The 18,796-nt window shown below is 44.0% G+C and overlaps 1 protein-coding gene across 1 annotated transcript; it reads left to right on the plus strand.

Annotated features, from left to right (window-relative positions):
• The first annotated feature begins 12,424 nt into the window (after nucleotides 1-12,424).
• Nucleotides 12,425-18,532, plus strand: LOC109753097 (protein LOL4). Its single transcript, XM_020312027.4, is given in 10 exon segments — nucleotides 12,425-12,476; nucleotides 13,360-13,380; nucleotides 13,531-13,551; nucleotides 16,635-16,657; nucleotides 16,659-16,709; nucleotides 16,711-16,753; nucleotides 17,010-17,165; nucleotides 17,305-17,438; nucleotides 18,001-18,069; nucleotides 18,181-18,532. Coding segments are annotated over 10 exon segments (612 nt in total). The 3' UTR covers nucleotides 18,223-18,532.
• Nucleotides 18,533-18,796: the final 264 nt, after the last annotated feature.

Below are 18,796 nucleotides of genomic sequence, written 5' to 3' on the forward strand. Positions count from 1 at the left end.
TTTCGGCACCTCATTGCAGAAAGAGTCTCAAAGCATTGGGGGGCAAACTAATCTAGAGCAGGCTGAAATTGAGAGGGGAGTTAAAGCTTTGCGCGATAGGGTGCAAGTACTTCGCCAAGAGAAAATTGATAGGGAATTAGCTCAAAGAAAAGAAGCCTTGCCAATTGATATAACCGGTGAAAAGAATGATGATTTTGAAACTAAAAGTGCTTCGGTTGAAAAAGCCGAATCAAGTAGTATATATTCCGAATCCATCACATCCAAAGAGGCAAACATTGCTGAGAAAGGGCATGGCAAGCATAGGAAAACAACGGTGCTTGATTTTTCTGAAGTTAATGGAACCTACTTCCTGCCCTATGAGTTTCGTGCCGTAGAAATTGGCAAGTTTCAAGGACAAGAACAAGTAGGAGAACAAAGTTCGGCCGACAAAAACCTTCAGTGTAATGATGCACGGAATCAAGAAAAACATGATGAAGAGGCGTTGGGGAGCCACCCAAAGATGAAGCAAGATATTGTTCAAGTCACACCACCATCATGCTCTCCCAATATATTTGAAGAGGTATGTTTAGCAAGTAATTTACCTATTTTCAGATTTGGTCAAAACTTTATTGTTGATTCATCTATTAGAAAAATCTTCTTAAGTAATTTTGAAAGACCAATGAAGAAGGGTAATTTACTTGTTAGCAATAAAATTGTTATAGAACATATCGGTCAACCCATTGCGCCATTTATAAAGACCGATACCGACTTATTGTTGCAATCAAGGCTTTCCTCATTGCTTTATTTAAAGTTCGTATCTACATGGGTAGCTTTGCTTGTTTCATACTTGGCTTACTCTTGGTCTCAATTGAGGCATGCATGTTCTAACTATTTTTGTTTCGGAAACATAAAGCCAATGTTAGATTCTTTTCAGAAAACCGCTAGTATAATATCTTATCCAATGACATCGGTAAAAGAATGCGGAATAAAAACCATAGCCGAATGGGGTGATACAAAATCTGAACCATTCGTTTGCTTAACTCCAAAGCCGTTTTCACGGCAAGATCGGCTAGAAAATAAAAAATACCTTCAATTCCAATATGTGTGATCAAATCTTTGATTTGTTGTTGAGAAATAATTATATTAGAATTCTTGATCACCATGTTGAGCCATTTGTCCAGGGACGAATGTATTGTAAGTTGCATGATTCGTCCAAGCATAATTTTGAGGATTGCAACATGTTTCGTCAAATAATTAAATCAGCCATTGATAAAGGACGATTGAAATTTGTTGAGACACCAAGAGATGACCAGTCTATTCCGATTGGTCCTGATGGCAGAAATTTTTTGCATCGGCTGCTTCAAGCCGATCTACTTAAAGAGAAGGTAAAAAATGCAGGTGATGAGATCAAGCTTTCAAGTAAAGAAGTTGTTGAAGAGCATAATGAACATAATCTTGAGGGCGAGAATTCCATTGAAGCTACAATGGAGGCGCCAAGGACTGGGGGCAGCAAGCAAATCCAATGATCGACGAAAGCAAACCAAAAGAAAACAAAGGCCGAAATAAGCGCAAGTGTAAGAGATTAAAAATCACCTTCGTTGAACTATTGGATAAATGTCAAAAGAAGAGTGAAGAGAAGAATACTTGTCGGCCAAATCATGCAAAGAAACCAAGATCACCCCCAAGGCGCAAATATGAGGATTGGTATTGGCAAAGTGAGAATTTTCATGCAACATATCCATATCCTTATTTTGAGCCGCCAATGCCAATGACGTGGATGCCTCCCTATGCTCATATAGATCCATATCCATCATGGGACAGGTATGATACAAGGGCACATTCTCCATCTTATTTTAGACCATCTCACCAATATTATGCAGCTCCGAGAGGATCAACATTTGAACAATCACAGACCGTTTCAATCACAAGGAATCGGTCCAGAGCTCAAGGAAGAAGAAAGAGGTGGTCAAGCAAGTTTACTGTGTTAAAAGAGATGGTCGTAAGAGTGCAACTTCAGATCTGATCTCAAGTGAAAAGAGCCAATTAATGTGTTGAAATAGGCTACTAAAGACAATGAGACAAAGCAACCAATTATTGAGAGTCAAAGTGCCAAATCTGAAGAAAAGAAGTTGAGAGTGCGCAAGGCCAAAAAGGAATTGCCATTGGTCAAAACAGAATCACAGCCGAGATGCCTGCTCGGCTTATCATATTGGCAAAAGAAGAAATTACAAAAACTTAGTGCACAAGAACTTGAAGAAAGGAACATGGCATCGGTTCCCAAAATAAGTGCTCAAAATAAGAATTATGTGCAAGCTTCCATTACAAGAAGTGTGGCAAAGGTGAAGAAGGAAAAAAGTGAAAACTATGAAGGACCAAGCCGAAGGTTTCAACATCTTTGGTCTACACATTATCCATATTCTTCAACTATGCCATTAACGCCTATGCCATGGAATTCGTCATCAGGTATGATTGGTAACCCTCAATGGGCTTATTTTAATTTATGGATGCAATATAATTTCTTACGTCATGAAAGGGTATTACCAAGTCACTATACATTTGATTAGCAACAAGTTTGTTGCTGATCCAAAGGGTCGAAATACTTGATTTGTCATTTCATTTGTTTATTTCGGCTATATGTGCTTTGAATGAAGTTTACATGGTAATGGCCGATATTTATCTATCATCCTAAGAGTATGTAAATGCATAGCCGGTGTAGTATTCTAACATCATCCTTAGTTCGATTGGAGAGCGAGACAAGGCAAAGCAAGGATCGGAGGAAGTTCATTCTTGATTATCTGCAAAATCCTAGCGAAAGGGTGAATAATATGATTCGGAGGATGGCTTTCAGATACATATCTATGGAACCTTATCATCGGATTGTTATATAAGTTGAGAAGTTTTCACCCAGATTGCATCAAGAGGTTCAAATAAGCAACGACTGATATATGACTATCGCCCTAAGCAAAGACATGGCCGATAAATAACTATCGCCCTTAGCATAAACATAGCTGATACATAATTATCGCCCTGAGAAATATAAATGGCCGATGGAGTGTTGACATCGTCCTTAGAACAAATACATTGCAAATTATTTTTCGGCACGCAAGTTTTGCCGAAAAACTGGGGGGCATGTGTTGACACCAAATTTTGGCACGGTCAAGAACTTAATTAATATGGCTTCAAATGAAGAAGTGATCTACATAACAAAGTTTCGTATTGTCGATATGAACATCTTTGAAGTTTGGGCCATCGCCATCCGATCTCATCTCGAAGGCCGAAGTTGTGTTCAAAATACTGAGATTTTGTATTCAGAACACTATTTAGCTCATTACGCCCCCAAGACCGCTTTGTATGGAAAAATGATCTACACGGATTATCTTCATCTCGTTGAAACAATCGATTTTGATATAAAAATCGTTCCAATCAGAATTCGTATGCAAAATTTAGAGCCATTGGAATGCAGCTCTGTCAAGAGGCAGAAAATGGCGCGCCCCACAAGATGCCATGTCTGATGGGTAGCGCGAGTATAGCCTGTTTTGCGCGAGGTAGCACGAATAATAGCCTGTTTTACACGAGCGATTTTACCCTCAAGATGACCTCTGATCAAAAAACGTTCAACATGAAAGTTGTTCGTCTCGTCGAATCGATCAAGATTGCTTTTGGACACGTTTCCATCCGAGGTTGTTTACCACCACAAAAAAGACCCGCAAGGTGCAGCCAGTTTAAACCGAACAGTTTTGGAAAGTTCCAATCCGAATTTGACTAGGGTTTTGGACGTGAATCCAAGCTTTTTCCTTGCATGGGAAGTCCAGCCGCCTCTTATATACCTAAGGGGTGATGGCCGATTGAACAACACACAATCGAACAAATCATCTACCACTTTTTATCTTTTATCTTTTCTTCTTAACCCTAGTTCTTCTTCTTCCTCATCCTTCGTCTGTTCTTCTTGTTGCAGGGCAGCGAACCTCGAGGCTCTAGGGGCGATCAGGTCGACCTAGGGCAGCCCATAGCCACCGCGCGCCCTGATGGGGTCCCTCCCGGGCGTGTGGGGTTTCGGTTCTTCAAAAGCACCCGCCGGATTGCCTGCGTACCGCGCTTTCGGCCGGGTCTCCTTCGATGTGAGCTGCGGTGCATCACCCCCGGCGTCGAGGGTACACGGTGACGTGTTCGTGTGCGAACAATTATATCATGTTGTTGCTTTATTTATAAAGCGGGGCTCGAAACCTTTTTCGGTAGCTCCTCTTCCATTTTCCTCTAATAATTTTCTCTTCGCATCCGTGCATGTGACCTTTCTCAACATGGTGCGGAGGTTGCCCGCCGTCCCGTCGGCCATGGCTCACGTCCTCCTTTTGATCCTCGGTCCTTATTTACATCCAAGTGACACCAAAACTTGACCAACAGGGCATCTCCAATGCTGATCACAAATTTGCTCCGACATCCGTCCGCGGACAGGGATGCGAGAGCCGGCCATCCAAAGCTAGCCGCATATGTTCGTTTACATTTCAAATGAAATTTAATGAAAATAAACAAATTTGATTCAAACTTAAACAAACCCGACACTTTTTACATAAAACCGGATGCTTTTCATCTAAACCGGAGCAAATTCATTACAGTTAGACATTTTCCAACTAGACGGACTCTAAACCTAGACTAAAAAGATCGTCGACGCCCGTTCCCCATCTCCATCCGGCCATGAGCCGCGTAAAATGAAGCTCCGGACCCTCAGCAGCCCTCCGTGGTTCCTCCGACATGTCTTCCCCATGTCCGGCAGCCCGCTTGTCGGACTACCGGATGCCTTGGAGGGATATGCTTCAGCGAGATGGGAAGAATAGCCTCTGCTTCTCCCATACCTTCCCTATGTCCGGCTGAGCCGCTCATCAGAGTGGCCTCTGCTTCCGTGAAGCACGGATCAGGGTTGGTTTTTGGAGCATGGGCGAAGGTGGCCTGCAAAGAGGGCAAGACACTGGTTGTGCACGCCGGCGACGCGCCGGCTGCAGCCTTCGTGGGACCCAATCGGCGACGGCCTCCCGTGATATACTTTTCCTCACTGTCAACGACAGACGCGGATGTGCTAGCTGATACGTCTCCAACGTATCTATAATTTTCTATTGTTTCATGCTATTATATTATCTGTTTTGGATGTTTAATGGGCTTTAATATGCTCTTTTATATTATTTTTGGGACTAACCTATTAACCGAAGGCCCAGTGCAAATTGCTGTTTTTTTTCCTATTTCAGTGTTTGGCAGAAAAGGAATATCAAACGGAAACCAAACGGAACGAAACCTTCGCGAGGATCTTTCTTGGAACAAACGCAACCCAGGAGACTTGGAGTGGAAGTCAAGGAAGCAACGAGGTAGCCACGAGGCAGGAGGGCACGCCCGAGGGGGTAGGCACGCCCCCCACCCTCGTGGGCCCCTCATAGCTCCACCGACCTACTTCTTTCGCCTATATATACTCTTATACCCTGAAAACATTCAGGGGAGCCAAAAAACCACTTTTCCACCGCCGCAACCTTCTGTACCCGTGAGATCCCATCTTGGGGCCTTTCCGGCGATCTATCGGAGGAGGATTCGATCACGGAGGGCTTCTACATCAACACCATAGCCTCTCCGATGATGTGTGAGTAGTTTACCACAGACCTTCGGGTTCATAGTTATTAGCTAGATGGCTTCTCTCTCTTTGGATCTCAATACAAAGTTCTCCTCGATCTTCTTGGAGATCTATTCGATGTAATTCTTTTTGCGGTTTGTTTGCCGAGATCCGATGAATTGTGGGTTTATGATCAAGATTATCTATGAACAATATTTGATTCTTCTCTAAATTCTTATATGCATGATTTAATATGTTTGCAAGTCTCTTCAAATTATCGGTTTAGTTTGGCCTACTAGATTGATCTTTCTTGCAATGGGAGAAGTGCTTAGCTTTAGGTTCAATCTTGCGGTGCTCGATCCCAGTGACAGAAAGGGAACCGACACGTATTGTATTGTTGCCATCGAGGATAAAAAGATGGGTTTTATATCATATTGCTTGAGTTTATCCCTCTACATCATGTCATCTTGCCTGATGCGTTACTCCGTTCTTATGAACTTAATACTCTAGATGCATGCTGGATAGCGGTCGATGTGTGGAGTAATAGTAGTAGATGTAGAATCGTTTCGGTCTACTTGACACGGACGTGATGCCTATGTCCATGATCATGCCTAGATATTCTCATAACTATGCGCTTTTATATCAATTGCTCGGCAGTAATTTGTTCACCCACCGTAATATATGCTATCTTGAGAGAAGCCACTAGTGAAACCTATGGCCCCCGGGTCTACTTTACATCATATAAGTTTCCGATCTATAATTCTAGTTTGCTATTTTGCAATCTTTATTTTCCAATCTATACAACAAAAATACCAAAAATATTTATCTTATTATCTTTATCATATCTCACTTTTGCAAGTGGCCGTGAAGGGATTGACAACCCCTTTATCGCGTTGGTTGCAAGGTTCTTGATTGTTTGTGCAGGTACTAGGCGATTTGCGTGTAGTCTCCTACTGGATTGATACCTTGGTTCTCAAAAACTGAGGGAAATACTTACGCTACTTTGCTGCATCACCCTTTCCTCTTCAAGGGAAACCAACGCAAGCTCAAGAGGTAGCAAGAAGGATTTCTGGTGCCGTTGTCGGGGAGATCTACGCACAAGTCAAGACATACCAAGTACCCATCACAAACTCTTCTCCCTCACATTACATTATTTGCCATTTGCCTCTCATTTTCCTCTCCCCCACTTCACCCTTGCTGTTTTATTCGCCCTTTTCCGTCCGCTTCTTTCCGTTTGCTTCTTGTGTGTCCGTGTGTTAGATCGTTTGTTTTGCCGTTATGGCCAGTCCTTCTATCATTGTTAGTACTCCCGATCATGAAGTTGTTAATTTTAAACAAAGGGAGGGAGAAAAACTAAAAGATGCTTGGTATAGAATTTGCAATGCTCAGAATAGATCAACTAGGAAGCAATCTACTTCCGTTCTTCCTCCCAATTTTTATGTAGGCATCACTCCTTGGAACAGATATATTCTTGACACCATTACCGGAGGGAATTTCTTGGGTAGCCATACTTTTGATTCTTATAATGCTATGATAGATTTGTTTGGCCCACCACCTCTTTTGGTTAATGGAACTATTTTAACTTTGGAACATGTGATGCAAAGGCTTGAAATTATCGAAAATAAAGTTGCCACTGTAGAGTTGATCGAGAATTTGGATAAAAAGATCCACAACCAAATTACCCAATATGGATCTAAGGTAGGAGTTACTCTGAAAAAAATTCGAGAAAAAAGCCATAGTTAATGAAAAGATAGATCAAGACTCCACAAGAATTGATAAACTTGAGGATATTATTACCAACTTAGGTTCTGCCTTTTCTGCCGTAAGAAACACTTCAAACCCTCCTACTACCAAAGTTGGCAAATTTATGTATGTTCCTAAAAATAAGGGTGAATCTTCTAGTAAGGAAAATGCGGATCTCAAATCAATAAGTGTTCGCCCCAACTTTTTTGCTATCATTAAGGAACCTCTTGCTACAAATGAATTTCTTGATTTCTTGCCTAGGAGTTTGATTATTAATAAAAAGAAGGAAACTCCTAAGGGTTATAAGTGTTCAGTACAAGAATTGCATACCAAAGATGACAATACCTAGATCTATTATTGTTTTTATGCCTAGCTAGGGGCGTTAAACGATAGCGCTTGTTGGGAGGCAACCCAATTTTATTTTTGTTCCTTGCTTTTTATTCTTGTTTAGTAATAAATAATTCATCTAGCCTCTGTTTAGATGTGTTTTTATGTTTTAATTAATGTTTGTGCCAAGTAGAACCAATAGGATCTTCTTGGGTGATAGTTGTTTGATCTTGCTAAAAAAGAAAGAAACTTTATGCTCACGAAAATAATTGTTAAAACTCACCAGAACGTGATAAAATACCAATTCTTTTTGCGGTAGATCAGTATACAAATTATCCAGGTTGTCCTAGTTTTTCAGAATTTTTGGAGTTCCAGAAGTATACGAACAACTCAGATTGCTACAGACTGTTCTGTTTTTGACAGATTCTGTTTTTCGTGTGTTGTTTGCTTATTTTGATGAATCTATGGCTAGTATCGGGGGTATGAACCATAGAGAAGTTGGAATACAGTAGGTTTAACACCAATATAAATAAAGAATGAGTTCATTACAGTACCTTAAAGTGGTGGTTTGTTTTTTTACACTAACGGAGCTCATGAGATTTTCTGTTTAATTTTTGTGTTGTGAAGTTTTCAAGTTTTTTGTAAAGATTTGATGGATTATGGAATAAGGAGTGGTAAGAGCCTAAGCTTGGGGATGCCCAAGGCACCACAAGGTAAAATTCAAGGACAACCAAAAGCCTAAGCTTGGGGATGCCCCGGAAGGCATTCCCTCTTTCGTCTTCGTCTATCGGTAACTTTACTTGAGGCTATATTTTTATTCAACACATGATATGTGTTTTGCTTGGAGCATCTTGTATGATTTGAGTCTTTGCTTTTTAGTTTAACACAATCATCCTTGCTGTACACACCTTTTGGGAGAGACACACATGAATCAGAATTTATTAGAATACTCTATGTGCTTCACTTATATCTTTTGAGCTAGATAATTTTTGCTCTAGTGCTTCACTTATATCTTTTTAGAGCACGGTGATGGTTTTATTTTATAGAAACTATTGATCTCTCATGCTTCACTTATATTATTTTGAGAGTCTTTTAGAACAGCATGGTAATTTGCTTTGGCTATAAAATTAGTCCTAATATGATAGGCATCCAAGATGGGTATAATAAAAACTTCCATATAGAGTGTATTGAATACCATGAGAAGTGTGATACTTGATGATTGTTTTGAGATATGAAGATGGTAATATTAGAGTCATGCTAGTTGAGTAATTGTGAATTTGAGAAATACTTGTGTTGGAGTTTGCAAGTCCCGTAGCATGCACATTTGGTAAACGTTATGTGACAAATTTGAAGCATGAGGTGTTTCTTTGATTGTCCTCCTTATGGGTGGCGGTCAGGGACGAGCGATGGTCTTTTCCTACAAATCTATCCCCCTAGGAGCATGCGCGTAGTGCTTGGTTTTGATGACTGTAGATTTTTGCAATAAGTATGTGAGTTCTTTATGCCTAATGTCGAGTCCATGGATTATACGCACTCTCACCCTTCCATCATTGCTAGCCTCTTCGGTACCGTGCACTGCCCTTTCTCACCTTGAGAGTTGGTGCAAACTTCGCCGGTGCATCCAAACCCCGTGATATGATACGCTCTATCACACATAAACCTCCTTATATCTTCCTCAAAACAGCCACCATACCTACCTATTATGGCATTTCCATAGCCATTCCGAGATATATTGCCATGCAACTTTCCACCGTTCCGTTTATTATGACACGCTTCATCATTGTCATATTGCCTTGCATGATCATGTAGTTGACATCGTATTCGTGGCAAGGCCACCATGCATAATTTTTCATACATATCACTCTTGATTCATTGACTATCCTGGTACACCGCCGGAGGCACTCATATAGAGTCATATTTTGTTCTAGTATCGAGTTGTAATCCTTGAGTTGTAAATAAATAGAAGTGTGATGATCATCATTATTAGAGCATTGTCCCGTGTGAGGAAAAAAAGAGAAAGGCCAAATAAAAAAGGGGAAAGGCCAAATAAAAAAAGGCCCAAAAAAATGAGAGAAAAAGAGAGAAGGGACAATGCTACTATCCTTTTTTCCACACTTGTGCTTAAAGTAGCACCACGATCTTCATGAGAGAGAGTCTCTTATATTGTCACTTTCATATACTAGTGGGAATTTTTCATTATAGAACTTGGCTTGTATATTCCAACAATGGGCTTCCTCAAATGCCCTAGGTCTTTGTGAGCAAGCAAGTTGGATGCACACCCACTTAGTTTCTTTTGTTGAGCTTTCATATATTTATAGCTCTAGTGCATCCGTTGCATGACAATCCCTACTCCTCGCATTGACATCAGTTGATGGGCATCTCCATAGCCCATTGATTAGCCGCGTCGATGTGAGACTTTCTCCCTTTTTGTCTTCTCCACACAACCTCCATCATCATATTCTATTCCACCCATAGTGCTATGTCCATGGCTCACGCTCATGTATTGTGTGAAAGTTGAAAAGGTTTGAAAATACTAAAGTATGAAACAATTGCTTGACTTCTCATCGGGGTTGTGCATGATGAGAGCATTTTTGTGTGACGAAAATGAAGCATAGCGAAACTATATGATTTTATAGGGATGGGCTTTCTTTGGCCATGTTATTTTGAGAAGACATAATTGCTTAGTTAGTATGCTTGAAGTAATATTATTTTTATGTCAATATTAAACTTTTGTCTTGAATCTTTCGGGTCTGAACATTCATGCCACAATAAAGAAAATTAAATTGAAAATTATGTTAGGTAGCATTCCACATCAAAAATTCTGTTTTTATTATTTACGTACTCGAGGACGAGCAGGAATTAAGCTTGGGGATGCTTGATACGTCTCCAACGTATCTACAATTTTTGATTGTTCCATGCTATTGTATTATCTGTTTTGGATGTTTAATGGGCTTTGATATGCTATTTTATATTATTTTTGGGACTATCCTATTAACCGAAGGCCCAGTGCAAATTGATGTTTTTTTGCCTATTTCAATGTTTCGCAGAAAAGGAATATCAAACGGAATTCAAATGAAACGAAACCTTCACGAGGATCTTTCTTGGAACAAACGCAACCAAGGAGACTTGGAGTGGAAGTCAAGGAAGCAATGAGGTAGCCACGAGGCAGTAAGGCGCGCCCCCCACCCTCGTGGGCCCCTCGTAGCTCCACCGACCTACTTATTTCGCCTATATATACTCTTATACCCTGAAAATATCCAGGGGCCAAAAAACCACTTTTCCACCGCCGCAACCTTTTGTACCCGTGAGATCCCATCTTGGGCCTTTTCCAGCGATCTGCCGGAGGGAGGTTCGATCACGGAGGGCTTCTACATCAACACCATAGCCTCTCCGATGATGTGTGAGTAGTTTACCACAAACCTTCGGGTCCATAGTTATTAGCTAGATGGCTTCTTCTCTCTCTTTGGATCTCAGTACAAAGTTCTCCTCGATCTTCTTGGAGATCTATTCGATGTAATTCTTTTTGCGGTGTGTTTGCCGAGATCCGATGAATTGTGAGTTTATGATCAAGATTATCTATGAACAATATTTGATTCTTCTCTGAATTCTTATATGCATGATTTAATATCTTTGCAAGTCTCTTCAAATTATCGGTTTAGTTTGGCCTACTAGATTGATCTTTCTTGCAATGGGAGAAGTGCTTAGCTTTGGGTTCAATCTTGCGGTGCTCGATCCCAGTGACAGAAAGGAAACCGACACGTATTGTATTGTTGCCATCGAGGATAAAAAGATGGGGTTTATATCATATTGCTTGAGTTTATCCCTCTACATCATGTCATCTTGCCTAATGCGTTACTCCGTTCTTATGAACTTAATACTCTAGATGCATGCTGGATAGCGGTCGATGTGTGGAGTAATAGTAGTAGATGCAGAATCGTTTCGGTCTACTTGACACGGACGTGATGCCTATGTTCATGATCATGCCTAGATATTCTCATAACTATGCGCTTTTCTATCAATTGCTCGGTAGTAATTTGTTCACCCATCGTAATATATGCTACCTTGAGAGAAGCCACTAGTGAAACCTATGGCCCACGGATCTACTTTACATCATATAAGTTTCCAATCTATAATTCTAGTTTACTATTTTGCAATCTATACAACAAAAATACCAAAAATATTTTTCTTATTATCTTTATCAGATCTCACTTTTGCAAGTGGCCGTGCAGGGATTGACAACCCCTTTATCGCGTTGGTTGCAAGGTTCTTGATTGTTTGTGCGGGTACTAGGCGATTTGCGTGTAGTCTCCTACTGGATTGATACCTTGGTTCTCAAAAACTGAGGGAAATACTTACGCTACTTTGTTGCATCACCCTTTTCTCTTCAAGGGAAAACCAACGCATGCTCAAGAGGTAGCACTAGCCGCCTCATTGATCTCCACAACGTCGACTTCTTTCTCCGTCGGCAGGGCACGGTTCCATGCAAGTTGTGGCGGATGGCACGGGAGGAGCGGTACGACATTGCCTCATCCACGTCAACATTTTTTCCCATGCTGTCATGCTCCTCCGTGAGCTGGCTTGGAGCGGCAACTTGTTGAACCACGTGCCGGCTTGGAGCGACCAGTTGCTCCTTCGTGCGCCATCCTGCAGCCTCGCACGTGGTAATGACGGCCTCGGGTGCTGAGGGAGGTCGAGCAGCGAGTTGCCTAACTCGTATCCGGCTGCTCGGCGGGCCACCCAGTCGGCTTTTATCCGGAGAACCCCTCTTCCCGCTCGCCTGATGCCATGGACAGTGTGGAGAATATGGTGCAAGGAGGAGATGGGGAGCGGAGGTGTGGTACGGTTCTTGCCCGACGTCTGGTCTCATTTAAATAGCCAGTGAACGCGAGGAGCCAACCGGCATTGGGTTTAATGTCGGCCGGCTCGCGAACGAACGTGTGGCCGGAATAGGTTTCTTGGCACATGCGTGGATTTAATGGATGCATGCGAGGAGGTTTGCTCAGTCAGGTAGGCCAGGAGGTGTGTTCAGCCAGGCGTGTAACGCGCAACGCTCTCTCAGCTGTCGCGTCGCTTCAATACCGACGCCAGTGAGAGGTTGCGTCGGCTCTGGGCTGGCGTTAATGCGGAGCGGGCGCTGACAGCGGCAAGCGGGCACCTGGCGCCGGGCGGGAAAGCACACAGACGATGGATGGGGGTTTTGGGTGGGCCAAGGCAGTTAGAAGCGGACGTGGCAACGGTCTGGACGCCCGCAACCCCCCTCCCCCCCCCCCTCCCACCACCACTTTGTCTCCGGTTTGTGGAGGAAAATGCATCTGACCGTTGAGCGGACCGATACAAGCCCACGCTGGATGTCAAAACACGTCCAGACCGTGTGGTCCGAACGTATGCGGGTGATTTATTTTTCAAGAAAACTTCCAATCTATTCATCTTGAATCATGGTAGTACAACGAACATTAGAGATAATAAAAATTACATACAGATCCGTAGACTATCTGGCGACGACTATAAGCACTGAAGTGAGCCGAAAGCGTGTCAGAGCCGGGCAGGATCCGTGTTGGAGATGCCTTCATGGCCTTATCCCTCTGCCATCCTCTTAAGTTGGAGGGGACATAGAGATTTAGGCCCTGTTCGGAATCCCACCTGCTCCACGAAATACCAGGAGCTGTGGAGCCACGAAACAGCCGCTCTGCGTTTTTTCACTGTGACTCCACTCACTCCAGGAGTGGAGCTGTGGAGCGAAGGTAAGCCGAACAAGGCCTTAAGCCCCCCCCCCCCCCCCCCCAAAGATTTAGGCCCTGTTCGGAATCCCACCTGCTCCACGAAGTACCAGGAGCTGTGGAGCCACTAAACAACCGCTCTGCGTTTTCCCACTGTGACTCCACTCACTCCAGGAGTGGAGCTGTGGAGCGAAGGTAAGCCGAACAGGGCCTTAAGCCCCCCCTCCATGCTTTTAAAAAAAAGGAGGATGACCCCCGGCCTCTGCATCTGGGCGATGCATACGGCCACTTTATTAATTAGCCCCCCCCCCCTCCCCCCCCCCCCCCCCCCGCCGCCGCCGCTAACTTTCTAATTATAAGCAAACCGTAACAGCAATGTCTGTGCCAAAGGAAATTGACTGCCCAAATAAATTTCATTATTATCGGCCGCTCAGCGGAGCAGCATTCAATGAAAACATACTATCAGGCAGAAAAAAATAATGTTCGCCAGAAAGAAAACATCCTAGACTACTATCAAAATCGATTTGAAAAATCCGTAGAAACCGAAAAAACGCGAGAGTGCCAAGGAAAAAGATGGGGAATGGTCCCTTGTGAACCACGATGTCCTATTCAATTTTGACTTCGATCTTATGCTTTTTCCAAGATGCATCAGCGCATGATTGGTGATGGATGGGGATGCCTCTGGTCGTGCAGCATGGCCCTTGGATGCAATACCGGCCATCCACGTGGACTTTGACATCGTGCTAGCTGATTTGACACGACCAGCAAACGCCGACGTGTCATTACCGACCTTGAAAGCCAAAAGAGCACTACACGATTGGCTTGCAAACGGCTACGTGGCCACTGATTTTTGGTGCAGCATAGATGCATCTTCCATCCTGCCATCACCCTCCATCTCCATCTAGAATCTCGAACAAGCGTGTGTTCGTTACTTGCTTTACTAATGCTGCCATTATTGTTCACATATTTTCCCTCTTTTTTGTAGATTCTCATGGATGATAATTTAGATAGGTCAATCATGATTCTTTCATCCAAAATTGTATTTTTATTTTTGAGAGAGGCTCCGGCTCTGCATATGCAGATCAAATTAACATCAACATGAAACCATCTAGAGATGGCGGTGGTAAGGTCGTCAGACCAGAGAAAACATGAATTTTCAAGAACACATAAAAGAGTTGCGCGCATTTTTCATTAAGGGAAGATAGGTTCAAGCCACATTCTAAGCCAGAGTAAGCCGCATATATACTTTGATGAGAGAAAAGGCTTTTATGAAAATTAATCAACCAAAGGAAAAAAAATGCGTCGCACCTGTGTTGCTCCCATTGGACAACTCGGGCGGTGACAAACCCCAGCCACTACAGTGTCTTCCTTCCCTCCTCCATGCTAATTGCCGTCGCCTGAAAGACCCAATGGAAGCTCACTGGTCCTTCAAAGATGGCAACGGTGAGGCGACCTTCGTGTGTTGCTCGCAAATTTGTAGGGTGTGTGCCGTACTCGTCATTGAGGCAACGCCGAGGCTAATCCTGTCCATGGGGTGCATCGTTGCTGGTGGTGTTTTTTTTCATTAAGTTTGGATTGCTAACCACGAGTGCAATGCGGTTCGCTGGTGGTGTTACTCCTTCACCATGCCAAGCGAGGCAAAAAACCTCCCAAACATGTATTTTTCATGGGCGCAAGTTGCACGTAGGGCACGTCTAAAAATCACTCGCGTCAGTGCTAACTATACTAAGGTAACTCTAGGCCATCCCTTAAAATTTAGAGGAGCAAACGGCCAAGTATCCTTTAGTGGAGTATTTTTACTCCTATAAATTTTGGTCGTTTCTAGCGTATCCCCTAAACTTAGCCGAGTAAAAAAGAATTGAGTGGCACAAACACAAATTCGGTGCATACAAACACAAATTTGATTCAAACAAGTATATACAAAATCTACTAAAACCAAATTCGGTGTTGATTCATAATATTTTGCATTGACATTTAGATGAACTTAACCGAAGCTTAGACTAAACTAATCAACACTTACTTATCGCTATCTGTCTCTTCGGTGAGGTTCTTCCAATCGCCTCTTGTCAGCCCACTCATCATAGGGCCAGGGCCTGGGCCGTTATTGCCGTTGTCTTCGTCATCCTCGCCGATGTCGTTACCGCCGCCGCCGTCTTCATTGTCGCTGCACAGAATGATAACATTCAACCCCCCCCCCCAATAGCCGCTAACTTCTCGTAAAAGCGACGCTCCGCCTTGACTTGCTCCGGGTAGCGGCACCGGAGCTACGCCATGTACACTCAGCGGCGGCCTCTGCCGTGATGCGCTCCCGAGCCTCTCGGGCCTCCCTCCTCTCTCGCACGGAGACCACCCGCGGGTAGACGGGCTCCAGTTGTGCCATCTCTTCAAAAGTAAAGTTCCGCTGGCCGTCGGTGCCGACCATGCGGACAGACATGATGCCATATGTTCGTGCCGCCAGTTCGGCGGTGGGGAGCGGCGGCGGTGGCATCGGGCCATTATCGATGCCGAAGTGGGTGCAGGACTCACCGGCGTAGATTAGGCGGCTGGGATTGGGTGGAGGAGAGGTGGAGAGGCACAGTTGAATTTTACTCCGCGGCCACGAAGTAAATATAAGAGTTCGATGCCACTCAATTAAAAAATTAACTCCTACAAAATATTACTAGGCTTCGGCTAGGTGTCGGTTAGAGGAGAAAAGTCAAATATTTTTTTTCTCTAACCGGTGTTAGGGGATCAACTAGAGTTGCTCAGTAGGACTAGGAGTAACAATAACGAATTCAACTGGGAAGTTGGTTGGTTAGTTGGGACTTGGGAGGGGGGACGCGCGCCCAAGCGGAACTCAAACGCAGCGGACTCAATTGAAGACCAAAGGATGGAGCATCGAATCAAACTAGCATAGGAGATTAATAATTATGTAAGCTAAAGGAAACGGAAAGAAAGGAAACCAAGCTAGAGCTGGACGCGGGCGGGAGGAATGAACGACGAATGAATTATTGGCGCGTCGCGTAGGAGTGAGAAAGGAAAGATTCGACGATAGGGAGAGAAACGAACCAAAGCAATCTTTCTCTCTCGAAGTATGGAATTGGAGGAGGGGCAGAGACAGCAATTCGGCCATATCCGAAAGGCATCCATCCCTTCCACCATCGTCGCCGACCCGGCCCGGCGGTTTCTCGGATTCCGCGAATATATCCTAGCCAGCAAATCCATCCATCACCCCGCCATCCCTCGCCCATAAATTGCACGCCCCCGAGACGTTTCTTGCCACCGTGGAGTTCGCCCAGCTCTCTCTCATCTCTCATCTCCTTGGCTACGTACTTCTTCCACCTCCCCCTCTCTCCCACGCACCTCTCTCGCAGCGCCTCGGCGATCGGAGCAAGCCGCTTGTTGGGTTCTTTGCTTGGTATGTCTGAATGCTGTGGATCCTCCTAGATCGATATGATGTAGGCATGTGGCTGCCAGGAAAAACAATAGGAGCACTTCTTTCTGCAAAATTTATCTATAGCCTTCTGCGGCTCTTTTCTTGATGCATGCATGGCTACATATATACTTGTACTGATCCAGCATGCATTGCATATTTGCATATATATACTCCTACGTAAGCAGAATCAATGTGTGTATGTGTGTGTGTCGTTAACAACGACGGATGTAATCTGCAGGCATGCCTAGGTGCACCTCGTCGGTCAACTACCAAACGGAGACAGCGACCATGTCGGAGCTCATCTGCAACGGCTGCTTCAGCCTGGTGCTCTACAACCGCACCGCAGCCAACGTACGCTGCTCCCGGTGCAACATGCTCAACTCCACAAGATCAGGTAATCATTTCTGCAACTACTCACTCACACCAGTCATGTTTCCTGGGCTGGTGCTGCAACTGAGCTGCATTCATCACCTAGCTAAGCTGCTTGTTGCATTGAACTGGACTGACATTGGTATTCACATATGGATTGGCAGCGAGCCAGTACGCCCACCTGAAGTGCGGTGGCTGCCGGACGACGCTCATGTACCCGCCGGGGGCCTCCACCGTGGGGTGCGCCACGTGCCACCACGTCAACCCCGTCAGAGCCCAGGGCTCCTCGGCTCCTCCGGTAAACGCCCGCCTTCTTCGATCGCACTAGCTAAATCTTACCATGCCTCCCGTAATCAGTGGCCTGATCTTTGAAAACTAACTTCTCTTAGAGGCTATGTCTATGCATGTCTAGAATGCCATGTGATATTTTCGAATCCCGCACAAAGAATCAGTTCGGAGATATTTGTGCGGTCCAAAGCTACATGAGGCCATGCATTGTGCGATCACCCTCTCCTGTTGCATCAAAATTTCTTGAAAAGATCACCACTATGGTAGGTTCAGGTTGCTCCATGGCTTCGTCATGGAATCAGTTCCCACTGCTCAGATAGGCAAGTACCTGAGAATAATAGTAGACGATTAGCTACGTACATACTACAGACTAGCATTCAAATTCTCTGGACCATTCATGTTATCAAATTCTCTGGACCATCCGTGTTATCAAACTGTCTGAAAATTACATACGTACCAGTGGTCCATTGGAATCGATCATCGGCCAAACAATCTGAATCTTATTGTCAAAGGTTGATGGCGGCGCCAGCCGGCTTTATTCTCTAGCTAAACTTTGTTCGTGCTACTTGCAGGATGCCCATGCGCGGCCTCAGACAGTTCTCGTGGAGAATCCCAGGACAATGAACGACAAGGGCAAACTGGTAACCAGCCTCATCTCTAGCTAACACTCTATCAAAACCCTCTATTTCGTCGCTAGTTATGGCAAAGAAATTATCTATGTAATTTACTGAATTTGTCTGCGTCTGATTCAGGTCAGCAATGTGGCGGTCGGTGTCACTTCATGGAAAAGATGACCAAGAAGGAATTCTTGGTTTTATCCCCAAGGGTCTGGTAATGATGCATGCCCTTGGTGAATCTGTATCATCGTCATCATCGTCGTCGTCATCGTCAGATAAATGTTAAAATCAAGTGTGTTTTGAAACTTGATATAAACAAGAGAAACAGTAGGAAAAGAGGCAAGGAAAGAGAAGGAGAAAAAGAAAAAAAATGGATCTCTGAAATGTGCCATGTTTGTGCTTCTTTCTGAAAATGTAAATATGCTGGCTATGTGCTAGCCTATGATGTGCTCTTAAGAAAAAGGAATGCAAAAAAGCATTATGTCCAGGAATTTTTTCTCTCTCTTTCTCTCCCCCTCTCCTTTTTGTGTTATCCTTTTCGGAAATTTCTTTTCGGCCGGCTTACCGATCGACATGCTGAGTCGACTTTGCACTTGGGGCTCTTATTCTTCAGTTGAAAACCTGAAACTGCTGTGCAGCAAAAAGATGATGACGGATTAATGGATGCCTGCTTCTTTTTGACTGTTCACAGGAAGAAGAGCCAGATGTGTTCATCTTTCCAGCGCCGGCAGTTCTAGTTTTGAACGTTGAA

This window comes from Aegilops tauschii, chromosome 7, assembly GCF_002575655.3.
Source record: "Aegilops tauschii subsp. strangulata cultivar AL8/78 chromosome 7, Aet v6.0, whole genome shotgun sequence".
In the NCBI taxonomy this organism is placed as follows: Eukaryota; Viridiplantae; Streptophyta; class Magnoliopsida; order Poales; family Poaceae; genus Aegilops; species Aegilops tauschii.